This window comes from Ceratina calcarata, unplaced genomic scaffold (genome assembly GCF_001652005.2).
Source record: "Ceratina calcarata isolate Rehan_Ccalc_2016 unplaced genomic scaffold, ASM165200v1 scaffold379.2, whole genome shotgun sequence".
Lineage (NCBI taxonomy): Eukaryota > Metazoa > Arthropoda > Insecta > Hymenoptera > Apidae > Ceratina > Ceratina calcarata.
In genome coordinates, this window is record NW_017161115.1 from 188,110 (window position 1) to 207,275 (window position 19,166).

At 38.3% G+C, this 19,166-nt stretch overlaps 7 protein-coding genes across 14 annotated transcripts in view; 3 read left to right on the forward strand and 4 right to left on the reverse strand.

Moving 5' to 3' along the window:
- Ubc6 (ubiquitin conjugating enzyme 6) overlaps nt 1–2,175 on the reverse strand; it is a 4,065-nt gene extending 1,890 nt beyond the window's left edge. The window contains exons 1-3 of one of the 6 annotated variants that reach the window (XM_018026243.2): nt 1,440–2,175; nt 653–733; nt 364–568 (exon numbers count right to left, since the gene is read on the reverse strand). In XM_018026243.2, the coding sequence (XP_017881732.1) occupies nt 364–568; nt 653–733; nt 1,440–1,483 (330 nt within the window). In that variant the 5' untranslated portion in view covers nt 1,484–2,175. The other 5 variants (XM_026814357.1, XM_026814356.1, XM_018026245.2 and 2 more) reach the window with 5 other exon arrangements.
- A 573-nt stretch (nt 2,176–2,748) lies between these two features.
- Nucleotides 2,749–4,650, forward strand: trus (programmed cell death 2 like trus). The gene is made up of 4 exons (XM_018026293.1): nt 2,749–2,859; nt 3,071–3,501; nt 3,560–4,012; nt 4,088–4,650. Exons 1-4 carry the CDS (start codon nt 2,749–2,751, stop codon nt 4,350–4,352), a joined length of 1,260 nt encoding a protein of 419 aa, XP_017881782.1. The 3' UTR covers nt 4,353–4,650.
- Nucleotides 4,569–6,959, reverse strand: LOC108625925 (acyl-CoA dehydrogenase family member 9, mitochondrial). Its single transcript, XM_018026291.2, has one exon. The coding sequence runs from the start codon at nt 6,597–6,599 to the stop codon at nt 4,737–4,739; it is 1,863 nt and encodes a 620-aa protein (XP_017881780.1). The 5' UTR covers nt 6,600–6,959; the 3' UTR covers nt 4,569–4,736.
- A 74-nt stretch (nt 6,960–7,033) lies between these two features.
- DCTN4-p62 (dynactin subunit 4) lies at nt 7,034–9,406 on the forward strand. The gene is made up of 9 exons (XM_018026209.2): nt 7,034–7,292; nt 7,443–7,513; nt 7,581–7,777; nt 7,863–8,005; nt 8,078–8,237; nt 8,319–8,502; nt 8,575–8,767; nt 8,840–9,030; nt 9,110–9,406. The coding sequence occupies exons 1-9, from the start codon at nt 7,164–7,166 to the stop codon at nt 9,321–9,323; spliced, it is 1,482 nt and encodes a 493-aa protein (XP_017881698.1). The 5' UTR covers nt 7,034–7,163; the 3' UTR covers nt 9,324–9,406.
- A 142-nt stretch (nt 9,407–9,548) lies between these two features.
- Rps14 (ribosomal protein S14) lies at nt 9,549–10,764 on the reverse strand. 2 transcript variants are annotated; one of them, XM_018026210.2, is made up of 4 exons: nt 10,656–10,764; nt 10,242–10,392; nt 10,073–10,160; nt 9,549–9,811 (listed from the first exon to the last, which is right to left on the reverse strand). In XM_018026210.2, exons 2-4 carry the CDS (start codon nt 10,388–10,390, stop codon nt 9,593–9,595), a joined length of 456 nt encoding a protein of 151 aa, XP_017881699.1. In that variant the 5' UTR covers nt 10,391–10,392; nt 10,656–10,764; the 3' UTR covers nt 9,549–9,592. The 2 variants fall into 2 exon arrangements, with proteins under 2 accessions (XP_017881699.1, XP_017881700.1); XM_018026211.2 differs by having other exon boundaries at nt 10,599–10,702.
- Nucleotides 10,765–10,846: 82 nt separating this feature from the next.
- mre11 (double strand break repair nuclease mre11) lies at nt 10,847–16,046 on the reverse strand. Of its 2 annotated transcripts, XM_026814354.1 has the most exons (11): nt 14,581–16,046; nt 14,326–14,504; nt 13,326–13,523; nt 13,091–13,262; nt 12,868–13,004; nt 12,603–12,793; nt 12,333–12,534; nt 11,913–12,252; nt 11,622–11,835; nt 11,251–11,541; nt 10,847–11,182 (listed from the first exon to the last, which is right to left on the reverse strand). In XM_026814354.1, exons 3-11 carry the CDS (start codon nt 13,432–13,434, stop codon nt 10,991–10,993), a joined length of 1,848 nt encoding a protein of 615 aa, XP_026670155.1. In that variant the 5' UTR covers nt 13,435–13,523; nt 14,326–14,504; nt 14,581–16,046; the 3' UTR covers nt 10,847–10,990. The 2 variants fall into 2 exon arrangements, with proteins under 2 accessions (XP_026670155.1, XP_017881711.1); XM_018026222.2 differs by lacking the exons at nt 14,326–14,504; nt 14,581–16,046 and adding an exon at nt 13,614–13,929.
- Nucleotides 15,873–19,166, forward strand: part of Dora (zinc finger SWIM domain-containing dorado) — a 59,050-nt gene continuing 55,756 nt past the window's right edge. Inside the window, exons 1-2 of the mRNA XM_026814384.1 lie at nt 15,873–15,892; nt 16,080–16,579. Coding sequence (XP_026670185.1) covers nt 15,873–15,892; nt 16,080–16,579 — 520 coding nt within the window. The remainder of the gene's footprint in view (nt 15,893–16,079; nt 16,580–19,166) is intronic.

Consider the following 19,166-nt stretch of genomic DNA (forward strand, 5'->3'; position numbering starts at 1 on the left):
AATACAAGCATCTGATTCTTTAGTCATCTCGTACATTTAATAATTTCCATGCACAATACATTTACAATTATTTCTTACATTATAAAATCAAAAGTTGAATATGTAAGAATAGGGTGATTAAGATGGAATACTTTTCAATTAATCGTCAACAATTAATTTTCAATTAAACATCCATTTCACAGGTTTTTACTGCTTCATACTTACTATACAAGACGAACGATCAGTGGTTATGTGAAATTTAGCATGCAACACTTGTATCTCGTTATAAAAACGTCGTAAGGATACGTATGAACAAAATATGGACAGAGTAATTAGTGTTACTACGATCAGTTACGAGGGAGACTATTAAATGTACATAAATACCTGTATGGATGTTAAAATAGCAGAGACGTCGTAAGTAGGGCTCCAACGATTCTGTAATATGTCCAAACAGATGCCTCCATCAGCATATACGTTGGGGTGGAACATCTTACTAATAAATCTGACTGTAGGTGGTTTGTTTGGATATTCCTCTGTAAATTCTATTGTGAGTTTGAAGGTACCATCTTCAAATGGAGTGTCATGTGGTCTGAAAGAGAGAAGAAAGAAATGTGTCAAGAATTAAGTAACAAGAACAGCTAAGTAGTATTTTAAAAAATATATATGTTCTTACCCGAATATAACTGCATTCCATATCATAATATTATTGTCTGTGGGTGCTCCTGAAACTCCAGTGGGTGGGTCTTCTTGTAATCTGTTGGAAGAAACAATAAACTTGAACAATTGTACAGTTCATTCAGGAAGTTGTATAATATAAACCTAACACAAAGAGGTACAAATTTAGATTTCTCGCAGGCCTCAATGTCGTGCCAATACCTTTTTATATAAAACATTTTTTAGCAACACACTATAAATAATACAGGTGGAAGCGCTAGATATTTTCATACATACTTTTTATTGTTCCGCACAAATCAATAAGGAAATTGTTTACGGAAGAAAAAAGGAAACGCAGAAATGTATTTGTAATTCGTGAACATAAATAAAACGTGAAATCTCATTCAAATATTTTTAAGAATCGATTGAGAATGTCACAATATAAACAAAACTGTAGTCGTTCACCAGTCGCACACGATTTCTTGTTGAACGATCCTCGAATCATCACCGAACATAATTTTCTATTAAAATTCGTCGATTAATCATCGAGAAACTTGGTTCGGGATGCAAATGAAACGCAGTAAATGATCATAAGCACCTAATAATAACTTTGTAAGATGGGCCACAATGACGTTCGTACGTCCGTGTAACCTGAGGAGTATCTACATAGTGAAATTTTCAATGATCTCGATCGTACGGAAAGGTTACGGGCAGCAAAATATACAAACACAAATATCGTCCGCAATGGCGGTGGATGACACACGAAATGATGATGACATAGAAAGCTTCAGTTTTCGTTATTATACCTCTTAAAGTCTCTCATTAGTCTCCTTCTTGCGGGGGTAGACATCCCTCACGAATGGGCTCGTCGCTCCCAAATCGTTGATAATCGGGTAAATCCCAGAACGTTACGATACCGTCCCACACCTCACGTTAACGCTGTTCCCGAATAAAAGTAATCACGGCTCCGCACGACGTGTACCTGAACAATCTCGTCACATATACGAGAACGCCAGTTGTTTCTGCTGCGTATGCACGTCTTTGCCTTTTGTCAAGTCCGAAGGCCACCCTATCCGTGCAATACCGTTATAGGTTGTTCAAAATTAGTTCTACCTAACAGGTTTCCGATTGGCACTCGATCTCGTATCGATATCTAAACACCTTGGATTTCCCACTATCGTACGTGGAAAAGGCCACCAGCATAAAAACCTACGTGATAATCACCCTGAGAAATTCGTTCACCGGACTGCCAAACCACGGACAGCTGGATAGATATACGGAGGGGATAAGGAATGAACTGTTTTGCGCATGACGTCACAAACTAAAATCGGACATCCCAACCAATGATTCTCCTATCGCTTCGTCGTTACCTCGATTTCGATTTATTGTCCTGATTTAAAACCGATTCGGTGCACCCTTTTGGAAAGAAAACGATCGATTTCGAGAAACAAGACGCACCACGTTTGATGGTAGTTTTTTTAGACATACAGTGATATACAGTTGTTCTACACATATATATGCATATATATCTAAAAACTTCACACGAACAGGAATTACAGCCAATCCCGAAATGTCGATCGTATAAGCAGGGTTTTCACCGCAACGCTTCGTTCATTGAAATCGTCACGCCGAATTTTGATAGGTCTGCAATATTTTTATAATTATGTTGCGCGAGATTTAATTTTCTCGTTTATAGAGGTTATTCAGCTATTATATTGGAGAAATATATACATACGTTTCGATATCGCGTAGGACGAGATTCATAGGGATTATGCTAATTTTAAGATGAGAGGAATATTACACATATTACGAATTAGAAACATTTAGTACTTCGTTCCAATTAGGAAAATATTCATTTGCATTTCCCCAGTCATTGTTGTCGACGTCATTGATATTATATAAATAAAGCCTAATTTTTTTACGTAATATTTGCTTATACATAAAGTATTCAAAAATCGATAAGAGCCACAGGATACTGTTGAAAGCGCAAGCGTGAACTGATACTGATACATGTCAGCTGTCCACCGCTGAATACAACCGCAAATTGAGAGTTAAAATATTCTCTATCCTATTACGAAGTCTTCCAATGAGGAAATATAGTTTTAATCAAACTTAATGGCTTGTGATAACCGGACGAAAGTGTACCTGGGATACGAAGATGAATATGTCACTGATAAACATCGGCCGAGTATTAACTTCATGACAAATAAGATCGGTGGTTTTCCAGTAAGTTCTGCCTTAAATCACCTTTCAGTTCATATTTAGATAAATTACATTTTAATCGGAACCTGAATTCCTGTTCCCGCAGCTTCAAACTACTTTTCGATTTATTTTCTCAGTTGACTGCGTTATACTCGCGATGCGGTTGAAATCGATGTATAATTTAATATATTTTTCGTAGTCTATATCATATGATTATTATTAATCGTTCTTATAGAATTGTTATGAAAAGAATACGTTGTCACTACCGCAGTGCAGATTATGCAGACTGTATCAACTCCTGGCTCTGCAGTTGTATGTTCCATTAGATAATTCTAAGTATCACAGGACGCTTTATATTTTTACTTGCGTCAATCCGAACTGTTGGAATCAAAATGAAAGTTGGACTTGTTTGAGAGTACAAGTATCGGAGGATGAGTGCAAGACGAATACTTTTGATACTACCAGTATAAATGTACCACCTACGACATCATGGTTGTCAGATGCAGATGACTGGGGTGATAATTTCAATGATAACTCCGAACAAAATGGAAATAATTTATTGCCAAATAATTTAACAGATCTTCACTTCTCCTTGCAAAAGGAGGTTGATGAAAATATAAGAGAAGAGCTCTCTGCATTGCACGTTGATGATCCTAATGCGAATAGGTATGCTAAGAATTAATAAAAATCTCAATGACAATATTCTTTATTATTATAATTTCAGCCCAGCGAGCATTGAATCCCCAGTTGGGGTAGGTGCTGTAGGTAGATTAGACTCTCCTCAAGCATCTGCTGAAATTGACGGGGAAGAGAGTGAAGTCGTTTGTATCGATACTCCGACCCATCCTCAATGCGATTTAATTGGTTTACTTCGAGAAGTAACTCCGTTCCCTATGCAACTGGAATCGCATGATAAAAAATTGTCGTTCGTCGAAATATTTATTTCCGTCGAAGAAGAAGATTCCATTCCAGACGTGTCGCAACACGTCCGCGATTTACTTCTCGAGTATCAATACAGAAATCCAGATTTGTCGATGAAAGCCGGAGGGGACATGAACGAAGGCAAAAGTACAGAAACGGATTTGGAAAAATACGAAAAAGGCATTCCAATGCACGGTGATGAGATGTTTCATAATTTCGTCACTCAGATACAGAAGAACCCTGGTCAACTTTTACGGTAAAGACGTGAACAGAGTTAAACAAAGTTTTGTTAACTTTTCAGGATTGCTGTATAATTTATCTCGTTCTTCAGGTACTGTCGAGACAATTCTACACCGTTGTTATTATACCCAATAAGCGGATGCGTCGGGAAATGTCGGCATTGCGGCGGTGAAATGATATTCGAAGTACAGATTTTACCTACACTCATCTCCAAACTGATACTTCAACCACGGGTCGAAAAGCATTTTCAAATCGAATTCGGGACTGTGTTAATATATACTTGTGTAAGGAGTTGTTGGTCTCCGCTGGATTTATACAGGGAAGAACACGTTATTGTTCAAGCTGAGAAATTATAGTGATACTACGATTAAAATAAATTTAATAGAACTTCGAACTTCCAGTTTTAGGAGAATTTGATTTTCTTGTAGGAAAATACCGTCCACCTATTCGTGTACACATACAGTCGAATTCATAGTAGTGGTAAAATGAAATTCTAATGCCTGGTATAAGGTTCGTTAAAAAACACTTTCTAAAAACAAGAGTTGTGTTAGGGTAGTCATGAGAAAGAGACGTTATTTTACTCTTAAATTTAATATAGTGTAAGAGATATTATACACTGCTATTCACATATAAATACATGATCGTTAATGGAAACATGTTTGCTTATTATATTACATTACTCAATATTATTTTTATCATTCGTCTGTACAATATATGAAATTGGTATATTAATTAAATGTCTAGAATGTCTTCTTCAAAGGATGGTCTAGAGCATATTTATGCGCGTTATATAAAACGTCCGCTGTAGTCAAGTAACAATTATCTCCGTTCTGCACCGGGCCAGCATTTACTTCTTCAGCAATCGCAGTTACTCTCATCAAAGACGTAAATGCCATTCGAACACTCACATTCTTGTCAATATCCGCGTTTCGAACACCGATAGCATACGCTCTTGACCCACGTAATAAATTAGCATACGTTCCATATATTTCGGTCAACATTTGGGATACTCTTTGCATATCGGAATATTTGTCCAAAATCTCTGCTCCGCTGAATTTGAACATTGTCATTATACTGTCTCTAAATTTGTTTATACTCTGTTCTAAATGTTCGACACCATCGAGTACCGATGGATGCAGATGCTCTTCAACGTCAGATATGCTTATACGCGAGTTATCAAATAGTGAATCCATCATATTGAATACAGGAAATTCTAAGAACTTTCTTTTCTTGTATATGCGATCGTTCAACTTTTTTCCAATGAATTGTAGCATCTTTGCAGCTATGTACGTATCAGCATCGAAGTTATTTGCGTCCATTGTAGACAAAGCTATGGCATCATGAAACGCTTGCATGTACGACTTATTATTCACATAACTCCGTGAGCCTACCAACTGTATTCCTGCCTGAATGGATTCTAAACATTTATTGGCACAATACTTTTCAGTAATTGCCCTCTCTAATCCAGCATCTTGGTTCTCATATTTATCCATTAATCCAGTTGTCAGATATGCCATACTTTCCATGGTGTATAAAGAAAACGATATTTCTCCTATAGTCTTCTTTACAACATCGAATTCATAATAATTTCTATCGAAATGTTTCATATCTAAAATGTCTGGTATCAACTGGTTTATAAAATTTCTCAAAATAGCGATTGCCAGACCAGGTATATTTTGCTGTCCAGGTTTCAAATATTCTAATAATATTTTAAACGCAGGGGCACCAGTGCTTATGAGATTCTCACGAGGTACTATTGTATCTTGAAAATTGATCGTACAAGTGGGCGTTTCATGTCTGCCAATTGTGTCGTACACATTTGTACAAGTTACACCTCCAAAATCTTTCTCAACTAGCAATAACGAGAATGACTCTGGACCAGTTATCTTTGTAAAAGGTTGCTCATTTTTTGCAAAAACCAAAAACAAATTGGAACTGGTACCATTAACAACATATGTTTTATTACCATTTAAGAGCCATGAATTTGTATCATTTCTCATTAAATAAGTGCTAATATTGTTAATATTGGTCCTACCACCTTCTTCATAGATGCATATCGAAGGAATTACTTCACCACTGAGGATCTTTGCAAAATATTTCATTTTCTGTTGATCTGATCCATATTTGGATATTATTTGAACTGGTAAAATATGATTTTTTATTATATAGGCACCCAACCACGGCAAGTTACTAAGTGTCTCAACCAATTTCAGTGACTCTGTATTGGATAAGTTTAAGCCAAAGTATTGTTCGTCAATATGTGTCCTGAACACTTCAAGTTCTCTAAGCTGATCCAGCACCTCTTTTTTATTCAATACTTTGTTTGATGCAGTACAATTTGACATGTAACATTCTACTGACTTCATCCATTTAAAAAAATCATCATACCTCGGAGATATTTCTTCAGGATAAGTAAGAGCTTCTTTGTCAGCTTCTCCTGAGATTAAAGCTTTCAAATAAGATAGCCTTTCTGGTTTCTTCTTGGCAAGAGGTTCGAAATGCGTTTCCATAGGACAGGCGGCTGAAGCTTCTTTTAAGTATCGTTTTAATATGTTGTAATGCCTCAGAATGTTATGTTCTTGTAATAATCTTCGTGCAAACATTGTTAAATATATTTAAGTAACAACGATTAGGATGAATTACAAAAACAGATCGATGTTCAACAGTTTTTGAACATGTATCAATTACTTATTTAATAACGTAAGTTATTACTGTCTTGTTTCGAGCAGAATAACAAATATTCATAACATTTGCTTTCAATTTCTTTTACATGTTTTTAATGAATCCTCTAGAAACCTCGTGGATTAATCTGAACATGGTCGTCTATAGTGAGTGAGAGTGCAGTTGCCACTTGCTCCCGAATCGAGCCGAATTTATTTTACATGAAAATAATATTTTCACGCATGATGCATAATACTTGTTAGTCAATAATAAGAATAATGATTTAATAAATAGTTAGAGTAATGATCAAATTTACTTCCTGTATTATTTAATATAGGGAATTTGTATTTCACAGTAACACTACTTGCTGCTTATTTTGCAATTGCAAAAAACGTAAGATGGCTCGAAGAAAGTCTTGTTGTTAGATCGAAAGGAGTGCCACTTGTTTTATGACAAGTAGAGAAAAATATATATATTTTTGACTAGTATTAAATATAGATTTAATCATGTCGTACTTAAATCAAGCCGATTACGTTCGTTACGTATGTAATTGCGGCTCTCTGAAACCTATTTCGAAGATTTATTTCTGTAGGCATTGCTTGAAAATTCGTTGCGGTTATTGTGTCTGTCAAGAGGTACATACATTTCTAATATTTTACGAATGTTATCTAATTAATTGCTATAATGATCGTGTTCCACGGATATTACTTTTTATAAAACAATGTTGTAACAAATTCTAGTCATGTTCAATAGAGAAATCAATGCGAAATTATTTTTATTAACAGGTCGACTCTCATTATTGCACTAATTGCATGGAAATTGTGCCGCCGACAGAAGTTCGTTTAAAGAAAAATAGGTAAACATTAGATTTAAATACCTGATTAATCAAATCTTGTAGTACTTAACAAATTTCTTATCAATAGATGTTCCAACTGTTTTGAATGCCCCTGTTGCCTTCAAACATTGTGCACACGAGCTGGTCATGTACCTTTGAGGGTAGCAGTGACCGAAGGTGAAGAATCCAAAGATGTCAAAACGACACCAAAGAAAGTTTACTATCTATCTTGTTCGATGTGTAGATGGACGTCCAGAGATGCTGGAATCCCAGATCAGTCTGTAGGTACGTCGTTTATTTATACATATTTGTTACAATGATATAAAAATGTTTTTATGAATTACACAATTATTGTGCATTTTTTCTGTAGCTACTGGAGGTTGGCCTGAACAAGAGAATCCTCACATGAGTAGAATCAATGCTTTGATCGATTATCATAAGATATTAGCTTCTATAGAGAAACAGCAATGTGAGACGAAGAAATTTCGACCCAAACGGCCTTTCATGCAGACTGTAATAAGTTCGCAGCATTATAAATGTTAAAGTATAATTTATATTCGAATGACACATTGTGTTCTCTTGCAGACTATGTTCAGAATAACGTCTTCTATGATTCGTAAGCACATTGGACACCCTACGATACCTGCTGCTCCGTCAACTGATCAACCTCCACCGGCTGTTGCCAGTGCGGATGTCGAGGAGTTGCCAGCAGATATTTTTACAAAACCAGTAGATATAAACAAAAGTAAGCATTCGTTCATATTGGAATCGTCGATTTGCAATGTATCATCGTCGCAAAAATCAAGCTAGTATTTCTTACACGTAGTTACTACGTTGGAACAGCGACTGCAACATCTGGACGTGCAGGCAGAGAACGTACACGAGTTACGACCGCAGCGTAGACAATTTTTAGTTAAAAGATCGCAACGATGCCGCGTTTGCGAGCATAGTCTCAGTAAGCCGGACCTCTGTTCGCAGTCTGTGAAGTTTAAGATACAACTTGCTGCGTTGTGAGTTTACGTTCAATCAATTTTCATATGTGCGTCTAAAGACTTGGTGTCAATGAACGTGTGTCATTACAGTTATTATATACCAGAAGTGAGAATCGTTACTTGTGAACCACTTCGTCCAGGAAAGTCGAGCGAGTTGCTTTTAAAGTTTTGCAATCCGACTCAATATCAAACTCAAATAACGTTACTGTCATTGGACAGCCCAATGACGCCTGTAACCGTTACTGACGAAAAGGATGAGTTAAAACAAGAAAATCTTGAACAAGTAAGTGCTAATTATTTTCACAATTATGTTGCTCTTTCGAAGCAATTGTTTGTAAAATTCTCATGATTCTAGGAGTCTGAATCGCCAAACTTATTACCTTCTATTGTACGACAAGTGCCTGTAGCGGAGGAAACGAAACCCATAAACGTTCATGCAAATGCAGATTTGACTTTGCCTCAGAATTCTTTTATTCTCCCACTTAGGGACGATATCGCCGAGTACGACGATACCGGTGATACGCATAATTTTCAAGATGATCCTAAGTATATATTCGTATCGTTCGTGTTTCAGACTATCTAAACGCACGGTTTATTAATCTGCAAAATATTTCTTTTTCTCAAGGCTCATGGTCTGGCGAAAGGATAACAAAGCCGTAATAAGACTTCACGTGACTCCAGATGAAAATATAGAAGAGAATGAACCTGTTATAATTGGGTTTGTTATGCAATATGGATATGTAAATACTATTACAACGTTAGATCATAAAGCGCTTCAAAAGGTGGATCTTAAAGTTAAACTTTATCTTACTGTGGGAAATATCGTTGGAAGCGCTTAATGGTCACTACTACGCCACCGAATATTAATATTTACATTATAGAATTATAATTACTAATACAAATTCTTATACTGCGCTTATAATAGACATTATTTATTATGCGAGGACCTTTAACTTATATTAATTTTGCACCTAATGGTATTAATCGATGCATAATTTTTTTATTATTCATAAAATTAATGTTTAATGATATGAAGATGAAAATACAAGAATACAAAATGTTTCTTAACTTTTATTTTTGAAAGTTAAACCAGACATAGAAATATAAATTACAGCCTGCGTCCACGACGACCACCCTTTCTACGTGTAGAGTCAGATGGAATCGGTGTCACATCCTCGATACGGCCGATCTTCATACTGGAACGTGCGAGTGCACGCAATGCAGATTGTGCGCCTGGTCCAGGCGTTTTCGTTTTGTTACCTCCAGTTGCCCTCAGCTTAATGTGCAGTGCTGTGATTCCAAGAGATTTGCATTTCTCTGCAACATCCTACAACAATATTATTCTTAATTTAATATTTCTGACTTCTGACTATTTCTTCTACTATCACTTTACGTTCAGTTACTAATAGATTTTTAAATGAAATGTATTCTTTGAGGTAAAGAAGTGATTCGTACGAAGGCACACTTCCATTAAGAAAGAAATTTTAATATACCACAAACATGAACGCTCCTATGCTTTCAAAATACAACTTAGAAGCTGCCTGAATGTGGAAATGACAAATTAAATGTCAACATTTTATATTTTTACCTGAGCTGCAAGCATAGCAGCATACGGGGAAGCCTCATCACGATCTGCTTTTACCTTCATTCCTCCAGTAACTCGGGCAATAGTTTCCCTGTAAGAAATAAACATACCGATCTGAAATACAAGAAACTGAATTGTTTGAAACTAAAATTGAATTATATATTAAATATACCTTCCGGAAAGATCAGTTACGTGGACGAACGTGTCGTTGAAGCTTGCAAAAATATGAGCAACGCCGAAGACAACTTCACCTTCGCGTAGTTGCGGCCCAAGAGACACTTGGACCTCTTCTTTCTGTACTTTTCCCCTTTTTGGTGGCATTTCTGCAAAATATGTATTTCACTCTTTATTCACAAAATGTTGTGTACGTTAATTGTATAGGAGGTTATGTCGTGACAGTATTCGAAACAAACACACATGAACCTCACAAAGCAAAATTAATCCAGCAACATCTTAATGATAAATGAATTACGGAACGAGAATTTAAGCGTAACTTATACAAATACATTAATTTTATTTATCTACTAACTTATTTTTTGAGGAACAACAAGTCTTTGTACTAGAAATGCCTGAAAATTGAACCTACTGAAATCCTCTGTTGCAACGCGATCGACGCAGGAAGTCTAAAAGAAGGCAACTTCCGGCGAGTGGCACGAGAATCAAGGGTCGATACTATCGAAAACCGAAGTACGAATTGTACTTCATTCGGACGATGATAAACAATATAAAAAATATAATCTTGTGGAAAGGGGGAATTAAATAACATATATATTTAAAAAAAATAATAAAGTTTATTTCCATTAACATAAAGTATTCCAAATACTGAATGATTTATATAAAAAATAACGAAATAAGTGTAAGGTAAGAAACAAGTTTTTTTAACATCTTATTTACCTCTTGTCTTTTCCGTTTGCTCGCATATCAAAATTTTAATTTTGGTGTACCACGGGCTCTGCTTCCTCTACCTCCTCTACTGCCTCTGCCCCTTTTAGGTTTTTCCTTCTCTTTTTGTACGGATTTGTTATCTTCATCAGTATCAACGAGAATATCATCGTCCGAAAGTATATCACTGATCTCGCGCTTGACAGTTCTTGTGCTAAAGAATTCTTTTACCTATAAATTAATGATAATATTATGTAAAAGATGTACACAAATTGTGACCATTATTATTTTCAAGATACCTGATTATCGTCATCTTGAGCGTCTCTTTCTTCTATAAAAGGGTGTATAGCCTCTACGATGTTTGAAAATTCTCCAAAATCACCGTCACAAGATTCCAAATATTCAGCAGCCTTTTTTTTCTGAAATTTTGCTAGATCGAGAAATGCGTCCCCATCTCCTTTCTCCACAAACCGAATCAGTGCTTCACTTAAACCATTATTTGATAGAACTTTCAGTTTCATCTTATTACTTGGCAGATTAAAATGCTGAGCTATCTTGTGCGGAATATCTCTTATACAAGCGACTTCATCCTAATTGGAAAATCAACGACTTCAGACTTAAGAATTATGTAAAAATGCAATATGAATAATGCAGATTAATTTTCATTCACATTATCATCGTTGTCGTGGTAACCAAGAGCGTTGGCCATATCTAGAAACGAATCATTTTCGCTCCGAGATTCAATAGGTCCGGCGTCAGGATCATCTGGATCACCAATGATTTTGGGCCTTCTATTTCTTGTTTTCTTTTCGCTGCTTGATGGTTTACGAAATATAATCATATCCATGGGATTGAGTACTTCGTCACAAAATAATTGCCCAAATCTGAAACATATTACATTCATAAACGACTGTCAATCAGCTTAAGTTAACCAGAGAGTTTAAATACAATTGAACTGTACTTGATTAAATCAAATATTTGCTCTTCAGTTTCATAATATACTCTTAAACGTATTAGAGGTTCGATAGGTTGTTTGGGGTGGCCAGTTAGCAACCTTGCAGCCGCAGGAATCATCTTATCTTCTATGAATCTCTTAACGAAGCGCAAGACAGCATCACACGTGACCTCATTCTTCTCTGGTATGATCTCTTCCTCCTGGAGGAATAGGTCATCGAAAACGAATGGCCTAACTGTTTTCAGCGGCAGTTTCTCAATCTTAAACTTCTGCCCATGTATCTTTAAAATGCCAACATGTTTGGGTATTGATTCACCCTCACATAAAGAGGTCGCAATAGAGCTCCCTGTAATTTCAAGTGTACATATAAATACTAATTGTAATACTAGTTTTTAATATATGTCGATATAGTAACGCATAGTAAACCTGGTTGTGTAATGAAATATTTAGTCTGTGGGACAAACTCTTCGTCGATACGACATTCATGTTCGTGACCCCACATAACAAGATGCAGCAGTTTTGGTAATTTTGTTTGTGGAATGTAATCATAGTTGCAATGCGGTACACGATTCTGATGTAAAACGAGTATGTTGAAGAATTCTTCATCTGGTACAGAGAGCAGTTCTATCTGTAAAGGAATGACACACATTAAGTATAAATTATGTACCAAACATCTGTAGATAATTCTGTTCTCACCTTGGATTCGTTTAACAATCTTGCTAATCTTTTATCATTTATGTGACTCAAACCATATATGGCAATTTGGGTTTCGCCCTTCTTTATGACCAAAGGATGAATTTTCATATTAACCAGATTTGTATATTTCCCAAAGTAGTTTACCAGACCAGATGCTGATAATATATCCAATGACCCAACAGCAGCTAAGCCTGTTATTTATTAACGATAAAATATGTGCTGAGAAAGTATTATATTACATCTGAATGAATTTTGTATTGTTTACTTGGATCATCATGATTTCCATGAATAGAAAATACTGGTATGCTGACGTTAAAATTTGGATCTTCATAATTCACTACTTTATTTGCACAGTGTTCAAATACAATATTGGGGTCACTTAAGAACTCAATTTTAATCTCCCTAAGAAAGACATAGTCAAAATATATGAATATACACAGATAAAATATATTAAAAAAGAAATATAAGATTAAATGAATATCACTTACCTGGGACCTAAACAATACTTCCTTAACAATTCCAAACACCTCAGCATTGTAGTTTGTGATGGTTTAGCATCGTGAAATAAATCTCCACCCAAAAGTATGAAATCGACTTCATGCTCATTTGCGTATTGAAGTATTTCTTCAAATGTTATAAAGCTATCCTCGAACGTCGTACCTGACATTAATCAGTGAATAGTGTGAAATCATTGTAACTACTTCGCTGTCAAAGCAAACCAACCTGTGTTCCTATTATGTTGAAAACCAAGATGAATATCGGTTGCCATTAAGATCTTTATTACATTCTCTGGATTTATAGTCGTATTATTACTGCTGGACTGATCAGCCATGTTATTATTCAATTTAGTACGTTTTATACAAGAGATGAAGTACGAAATGATACGTCGTGCACCTTGTGTTGAAACGTGATTGAAACCAGCTGAAACGCGGGAAATTTTTCATATGTATATGCGCATGTACGTTAGACCTCAAAGATTTTGTACGTAATTTCATTTCCTAATTGACATACGTTTTAATAACCAGTCTCGAATTATATGCACTCACGTATCCAACAATACAACGCATACGTATACAATAAAATAAATTGTGTCAAAAGATGTGAAATGAAAAGTCGTTTCGAATAAAATGCCGGGAAAACCGGACTTATCCGAGGATAGCCGAGGAAGGCCGAGAGATGGAGTCGGGTAGGGGTCGTTGGAGCTCGCCAGTCGAAGCAGAGAGGCGTAGGAGGAGGTTTCCTCGCCATATTTGTTGTTGTCGTCGATGGGGTAGCGTAGCTGGAGTTTCACATCAAGTACAGTGGTGTAGTGCGTAATTTTAACGTAAATTATCGTAATCGTCCGTGCGCCCGTGTCGGGCTTAACCTTCGTGGAAGGTACCGCGTACACAGTGCAAGATGTCTCTTACATAAAAACTGGTGGGGCAGTGGTGGCTCAGCTGTCCTACTCTGTTGTCGAGTGCGCCGTTTTATGTGTGTACGTGTCTATATGTATTATATTATGTTTGTGTATTGCTTCTCATTCTGTTCTGGTTCCGTACTGTTCGTTCGGTGGTGTTGGTAGTAGTAATAGTAGTAATAGTAAGTAGTAAAAAAAAGCAAGGGTGTGAAGTGCACCAGTGACGAAACGGTAAACTTGTCAGAGAGGGAAGGTAAGGTAAGCAGGAAAAGAGTCAGAATCCGTATGTACAAAAAGTGTGAAAGGTGAAACAGTGAGACGTACGATCTTAGAAGTATCATAAGAAGGGAGAGGGGTTGCTCCCCTGTGCGGGCTCGGGGTCGTCGCACGTTCTTGACGTGAGTCTGTCGACCTGCCAAGGTCCCCTATGTCTTCGTCTCTCGCCTCGCCGATACGTTCGTGTCGATCTATCCAATATTTTTTTCAATACTTTCGCTCGGATCCTAGAACCAACACGATCGTTTCTAACCTTAATCTTCCGCCACTCGTTTTGACGTTCCCGACAAACTATGTGCATACCGTGTATCTTTAGATCTTTTTCTTCCTACATTAATTCACGTTCGTCGATATTCTTGACGATGCCTTTTTTTATTCACGATTCATTGCGTTGGCGCGAAATTATTCAGTACATAAGAACGATACTTCTTCACGTGAAAATCGATACGATTCTTCATATATCGGAGCGGCGTGAATCAGCTGTTACCGTTTCGCGTCGTGTTTTGGAGCCATTCGATGTTTTCGAACGTTCATTCATTTTTCTCAAGTGTCAAACATTTCTTGATTCTTAACAATAATTCGTTAGATCTTCTAGATCCATCGATAATTCTCGCTGCATCGATAATATTTGCTTCATGTTTATTCCTCGCATCGTTACTTTCGTCGAGTTACTTTCACCATTGTTTACCCGCTTATATACTCAGCATTTCGAACGGTCTTAAATATAAACAAGTACTTTCGATGGTTCGCATCAATTATTTAAAATATTCGTTTTATTTTTATTTGAAAGGAGGTCAACCTCTGGCGACGGATCGAAAAACGATTTATCCTTAAAAAGCAAACGAGAAACAACATTCTAAAGCGAACGGTGACGTCTTCCCGTTTAGCAGTTTACAAATGCATATGTAACCGATCGTTGCGAGTCAATTAATACGCCAAATGTTTCGGCGCGCGCGAATTGTAGACAGTACTATGATTGAGATGTATCGGTCTGAATCATTAAACGTCGACCGGAATTAATAGAGAAGGGTTGAAAATAATCGGACTCTTCCTCTGAATGGAAAACTCGATCTCTCGGCAATTATTATTTAGTACGGGGTGGTATTGTAACGTTGCGTGTACACCGATTCGGGGGACAATTAAAAGTAGCCGTGGTTGCTGGCGGTGGGAGCTTACAGAGGGGGAGTATTGGATAGGCGCCGTGTCGGTGGTGGTAAAACAGCGGTTAGAGACGTGCTCTCGGTTTTACCAATTACCCTGCCGTGCCTGGCGAATCAGAGTTCAATCAACAAATTTCATAGGTGCTTGATCATGAAAAGCCCTGGCCGACGAGGTATAGCTATGTGTAACCCAGAAACACCGTACGCGTGATACTGGTAACTCCTTTTCTCGCGACGGCATGCGAATTGTAAACACGAAATTCTTTTTATTTTTCATTCCAAGCCGAGTTTTCAACCTGTTCCCCTGTGTTATTCGTAAGGTCAATTACCAGGTCAGAAGAAAGAAATCCAGCATAAAAAGACTCTGAGCAGTGTGTAAATAACGTCTGGTGTCGCATATTTTTACATGTTACGTGTGGATTCTGAAACGGAAGAATGATTCAGATTCCTACTAGGTCGGATAAATGTTCTATTCGTTAGCTAGTCGAGACTCTTGAAGAGTATCGATTTTTCATTGTTCCATTAAAGTGTTCAACGAATCGAATGTTTACCATTCTCGATTCTAAGGTAAAATGTACGACGACCCCTTAAGTAACCACGCGAAATTGTTCTCCCGCAGGCGGCGATCCGCGTGGGTTGAAGGGTTTTCGCTTGGAACAGTGGCTCGGCTCGTGAGAGACGACGGCGGTGTCGTCGCTTCGTGATCACCGCGGTGGAACCGTCGACGGAGCACGAGCACGGTGGTGGTCGTTCGGGGGCGCAGTGTCGCGTGTGCCAATTGGAACGACTATTAAACCTGGCGGGCAACCTGGCTCGGTCTCCCGTGGCTGTGGGTGGTAGCGGCGGCGGGGGTGGCGGTGCCAACGGTGCCGGTAACAGTGGTAACAATGGGGGTGACGGTGCACGTGGTGGTAGAGACCCGGCTGCCATACCCGCCGTGTGTAACGTTCGTCGTCGCGAAACAGACGGTCCACAGATAATCGAATGGGAAGAAACCGATCGTTATTCCTTCGACGACTCCGACCGCTTCGAGGAGGATTCTCTGTGCAGCTGGAGCAGCGAGCCTGAGTCGTTGTGCAACAACTGGAGGGGATGGCGACGACCCACTGCCGGCTTTGGCATCGCCAAGAAGAACACCGAAGGTAAGTGAATTCACGAACCAAATGATTACATATTAAATATCTAATGGAGTCGAAATGCGCAACAATATGAAGAGGATAAGGAGAAACGTGAACGAGAAGTTACAAGTCGTTCGAGCACGTGGTTGATCCAGTTTTGATGGAAAATGTACGGTTCATCGTTTTCAAAGCTGACGGATACGCGTCGTTATTGCGTGTAAGAGATGAGTCGATGCATTGTAATTCTCTTTAACCGTCCCTCAGGACGACCGTATGACGCATACAAATTCCGGTGCTCGTCGCCGTGAGCACGCAAGGTTAATGATTTCTCATCTTCCTGATGCGTCGTCATGTTCCTTCGAGTCGTTTCATTCCTTACCGTCTTAAATCTTTCGCAATCGATGACGCGCGTCTCTCCGTTTAACGTTTCCAGACTAATCGTCATCCAAGTTCGCTTCCTTATTTCGTAAACCATTTAATCACGCATTCCCGTATTTTCGCTTTGAATTGGACCCCGGAAATGGCAGCGCTAAGAGATTAAGACGTTCCATTCTAATTAGAGTAGATTGTCTCGCGTTCACCAAGCTGTCTCACATTATTTTATATTTGAACTTTTATCCTCTGACAAGCATAATTGAGTTGGCACGTGATGAACGCGCATACGATGCAAATTACTTTCTCACCGCCGCTCGCACACTGCACCTTGTAATAACAATTTGCAACACGGATGTGTGCAGAGGCATGAAGTCCCGCTCCTCGATTATCTCACCTGTCGATTTCGTTCTGCAACTTCTAACCGGATAAACAAACCGACCATAATTATGAAACGATCAGCCGTGATAAATTTGAATCGACCTTCTTGCGACACCACGTCGCTACCACAATTTGCTTTCCTCTACGTTGTACGAAAAAGAGATAATGAACTGACGTATGTAACACAAACATTCTTGATTTTATGGTACGGTCTTAATGGGAGACGAGAAAATTGTTATTAAGCGTCGTCGCTTTATAACATCGGACGACGTGGGATCATTCTTTGCAAATCGAACGTCGATTGCGATGCCTTATTTTTATTGTTATTGTGCGCTTTCGTGGAAAATTATCACGTTTACTCGGCGGAGTTCCCGGAAGATTCCCATTACAAGCGTCACGTCGTAGCGATTCGGTTTCTTTTAAAATCCCATTCCACACGTATGACAATTAATATGACAATTGAATTTATTCCATTACGAAGCGATTAGATGTGTTATCTTTTGGAGTCAACGTTTGCCCAGGACAGGAGAGGAATTCAGATTTCGTTCCACCCTTGCCGCTTCTCCTTGGTGCATGCTCCTTTCCTTTTTCTTCGCAGTCCTTGCACCGTGCGAGGCGATCAAGGCCGAGAAGAAAAGCAAAACGGAGAACGGGATAGAGTCAAAACGAATCGTACTCGTTCGCATTCCTCATACTTAAAAATAGAATTCAACTTCAAATTTCAAGCTCGTATTAAGTTAACGAATTCCAATTGTTAGACTGTAGAAGTATAAAAAGAACATGACGAATATAAATATAGAAAATGCGTGAAGAGGTAGCAGCAAAATTCATTTTGTTCAAAGGATTAAAGGGAATTCTTCTAGTTTTTTAATTGATATTCTATAAGTTCGATTTTGTATACAAATTGAGTGATCGTAATTCCTCGAAATCCTGTCGAACGAACGCGATTTTGTTAAGGAAGATCGCGTCAGCCGTTGCGAAAACGACCGACCGATCCAGGCGAGCATCCATGACACGCCTGTATCTATTCGAAAGCGTGACTGCTCGAGACGGTCACGTGCGCGACGCTATCCGGATTTCAATTAGACTAATGCATCGGCAGAGAATGCGCTGTGAAACTGCGGACACGTTCTCGCCTCCTCCGTGTCGCGTTTCTCGCAGGATCGCACAAAGCGTGCTGAAATCTAGGGTTCGAGACTGTTGCGAACAGACGCGGAACCGACTGTTGACGAATTTCAATTTTCCGTCGACGCGATCCGTTCCACAGCAGCAGAAATTGAGAAAACATACTCGTTCGCTCGCTCGAGTACCAAAACGATTAAAACGAATCTTCTTGTTTCTGATTCCAAGCTTGTCCGTCGGTTTTCCATGTGAAAAACATCAAAATGAAATTCTGTTAAAGTAATAACATGTGTGTGTGCTGCGTTGTTCATTACGTTTTATAATAAACGGCCCGAGGCTTTTTAGTTTCAACGAAACGATTTAAAATTGCTATACGAACGTTTTAATCATTAAAGAACTTTCAATCGAATGAAACAAATAAACGTATGATTTTTCTTTTCACGAAACGGTTTCTGATTTATACGTTATTTTGTTAAAGAAAATATCGTCACCTTATCGATACCGGTGAAGTGAAAAGCCGGCTCTTCGGCTCCGATTCATCTTTCGAAACGACGGCTGTCACGGAAAACAATGATGGGTGTTGCAGGATGTACTGCTAAGAGCGGAAAAAGAAAGAGGAGCAGGGAGTGGAAGGGCTAGTAACGACGGGACGAGAAGTAATACAGAAAGAAAGCGGCGGGGGTGGAGAGGGTGAAAACGGGCCGTTGTTTGCGGGTGACAAAGGGTGGTCGTGAGA

Excerpts from the sequence above, each read along its gene's own strand:
- Rps14 (XM_018026210.2), bottom strand. The coding sequence starts at position 10,390 with ATGCCACCAAAAAGGGGAAAAGTACAGAAAGAAGAGGTCCAAGTGTCT. Across the intron at positions 10,161-10,241 it reads GTAACTGATCTTTCCGGAAG|GGAAACTATTGCCCGAGTTA; the intron begins GTATATTTAATA and ends TATTTCTTACAG. Across the intron at positions 9,812-10,072 it reads CTGCTATGCTTGCAGCTCAG|GATGTTGCAGAGAAATGCAA; the intron begins GTAAAAATATAA and ends ATATTGTTGTAG.
- mre11 (XM_026814354.1), bottom strand. The coding sequence starts at position 13,434 with ATGGCTGATCAGTCCAGCAGTAATAATACGACTATAAATCCAGAGAAT. Across the intron at positions 12,794-12,867 it reads TGGAAATCATGATGATCCAA|GCTTAGCTGCTGTTGGGTCA; the intron begins GTAAACAATACA and ends AATAAATAACAG. Across the intron at positions 12,253-12,332 it reads ATATTTCATTACACAACCAG|GGAGCTCTATTGCGACCTCT; the intron begins GTTTACTATGCG and ends TTGAAATTACAG.
- LOC108625925 (XM_018026291.2), bottom strand. The coding sequence starts at position 6,599 with ATGTTTGCACGAAGATTATTACAAGAACATAACATTCTGAGGCATTAC.
- DCTN4-p62 (XM_018026209.2), top strand. The coding sequence starts at position 7,164 with ATGTCGTACTTAAATCAAGCCGATTACGTTCGTTACGTATGTAATTGC. Across the intron at positions 7,514-7,580 it reads GTTCGTTTAAAGAAAAATAG|ATGTTCCAACTGTTTTGAAT; the intron begins GTAAACATTAGA and ends TCTTATCAATAG. Across the intron at positions 8,768-8,839 it reads AACAAGAAAATCTTGAACAA|GAGTCTGAATCGCCAAACTT; the intron begins GTAAGTGCTAAT and ends TCATGATTCTAG.
- trus (XM_018026293.1), top strand. The coding sequence starts at position 2,749 with ATGGCTTGTGATAACCGGACGAAAGTGTACCTGGGATACGAAGATGAA. Across the intron at positions 3,502-3,559 it reads GATGATCCTAATGCGAATAG|CCCAGCGAGCATTGAATCCC; the intron begins GTATGCTAAGAA and ends TTATAATTTCAG. Across the intron at positions 4,013-4,087 it reads AACCCTGGTCAACTTTTACG|GTACTGTCGAGACAATTCTA; the intron begins GTAAAGACGTGA and ends CTCGTTCTTCAG.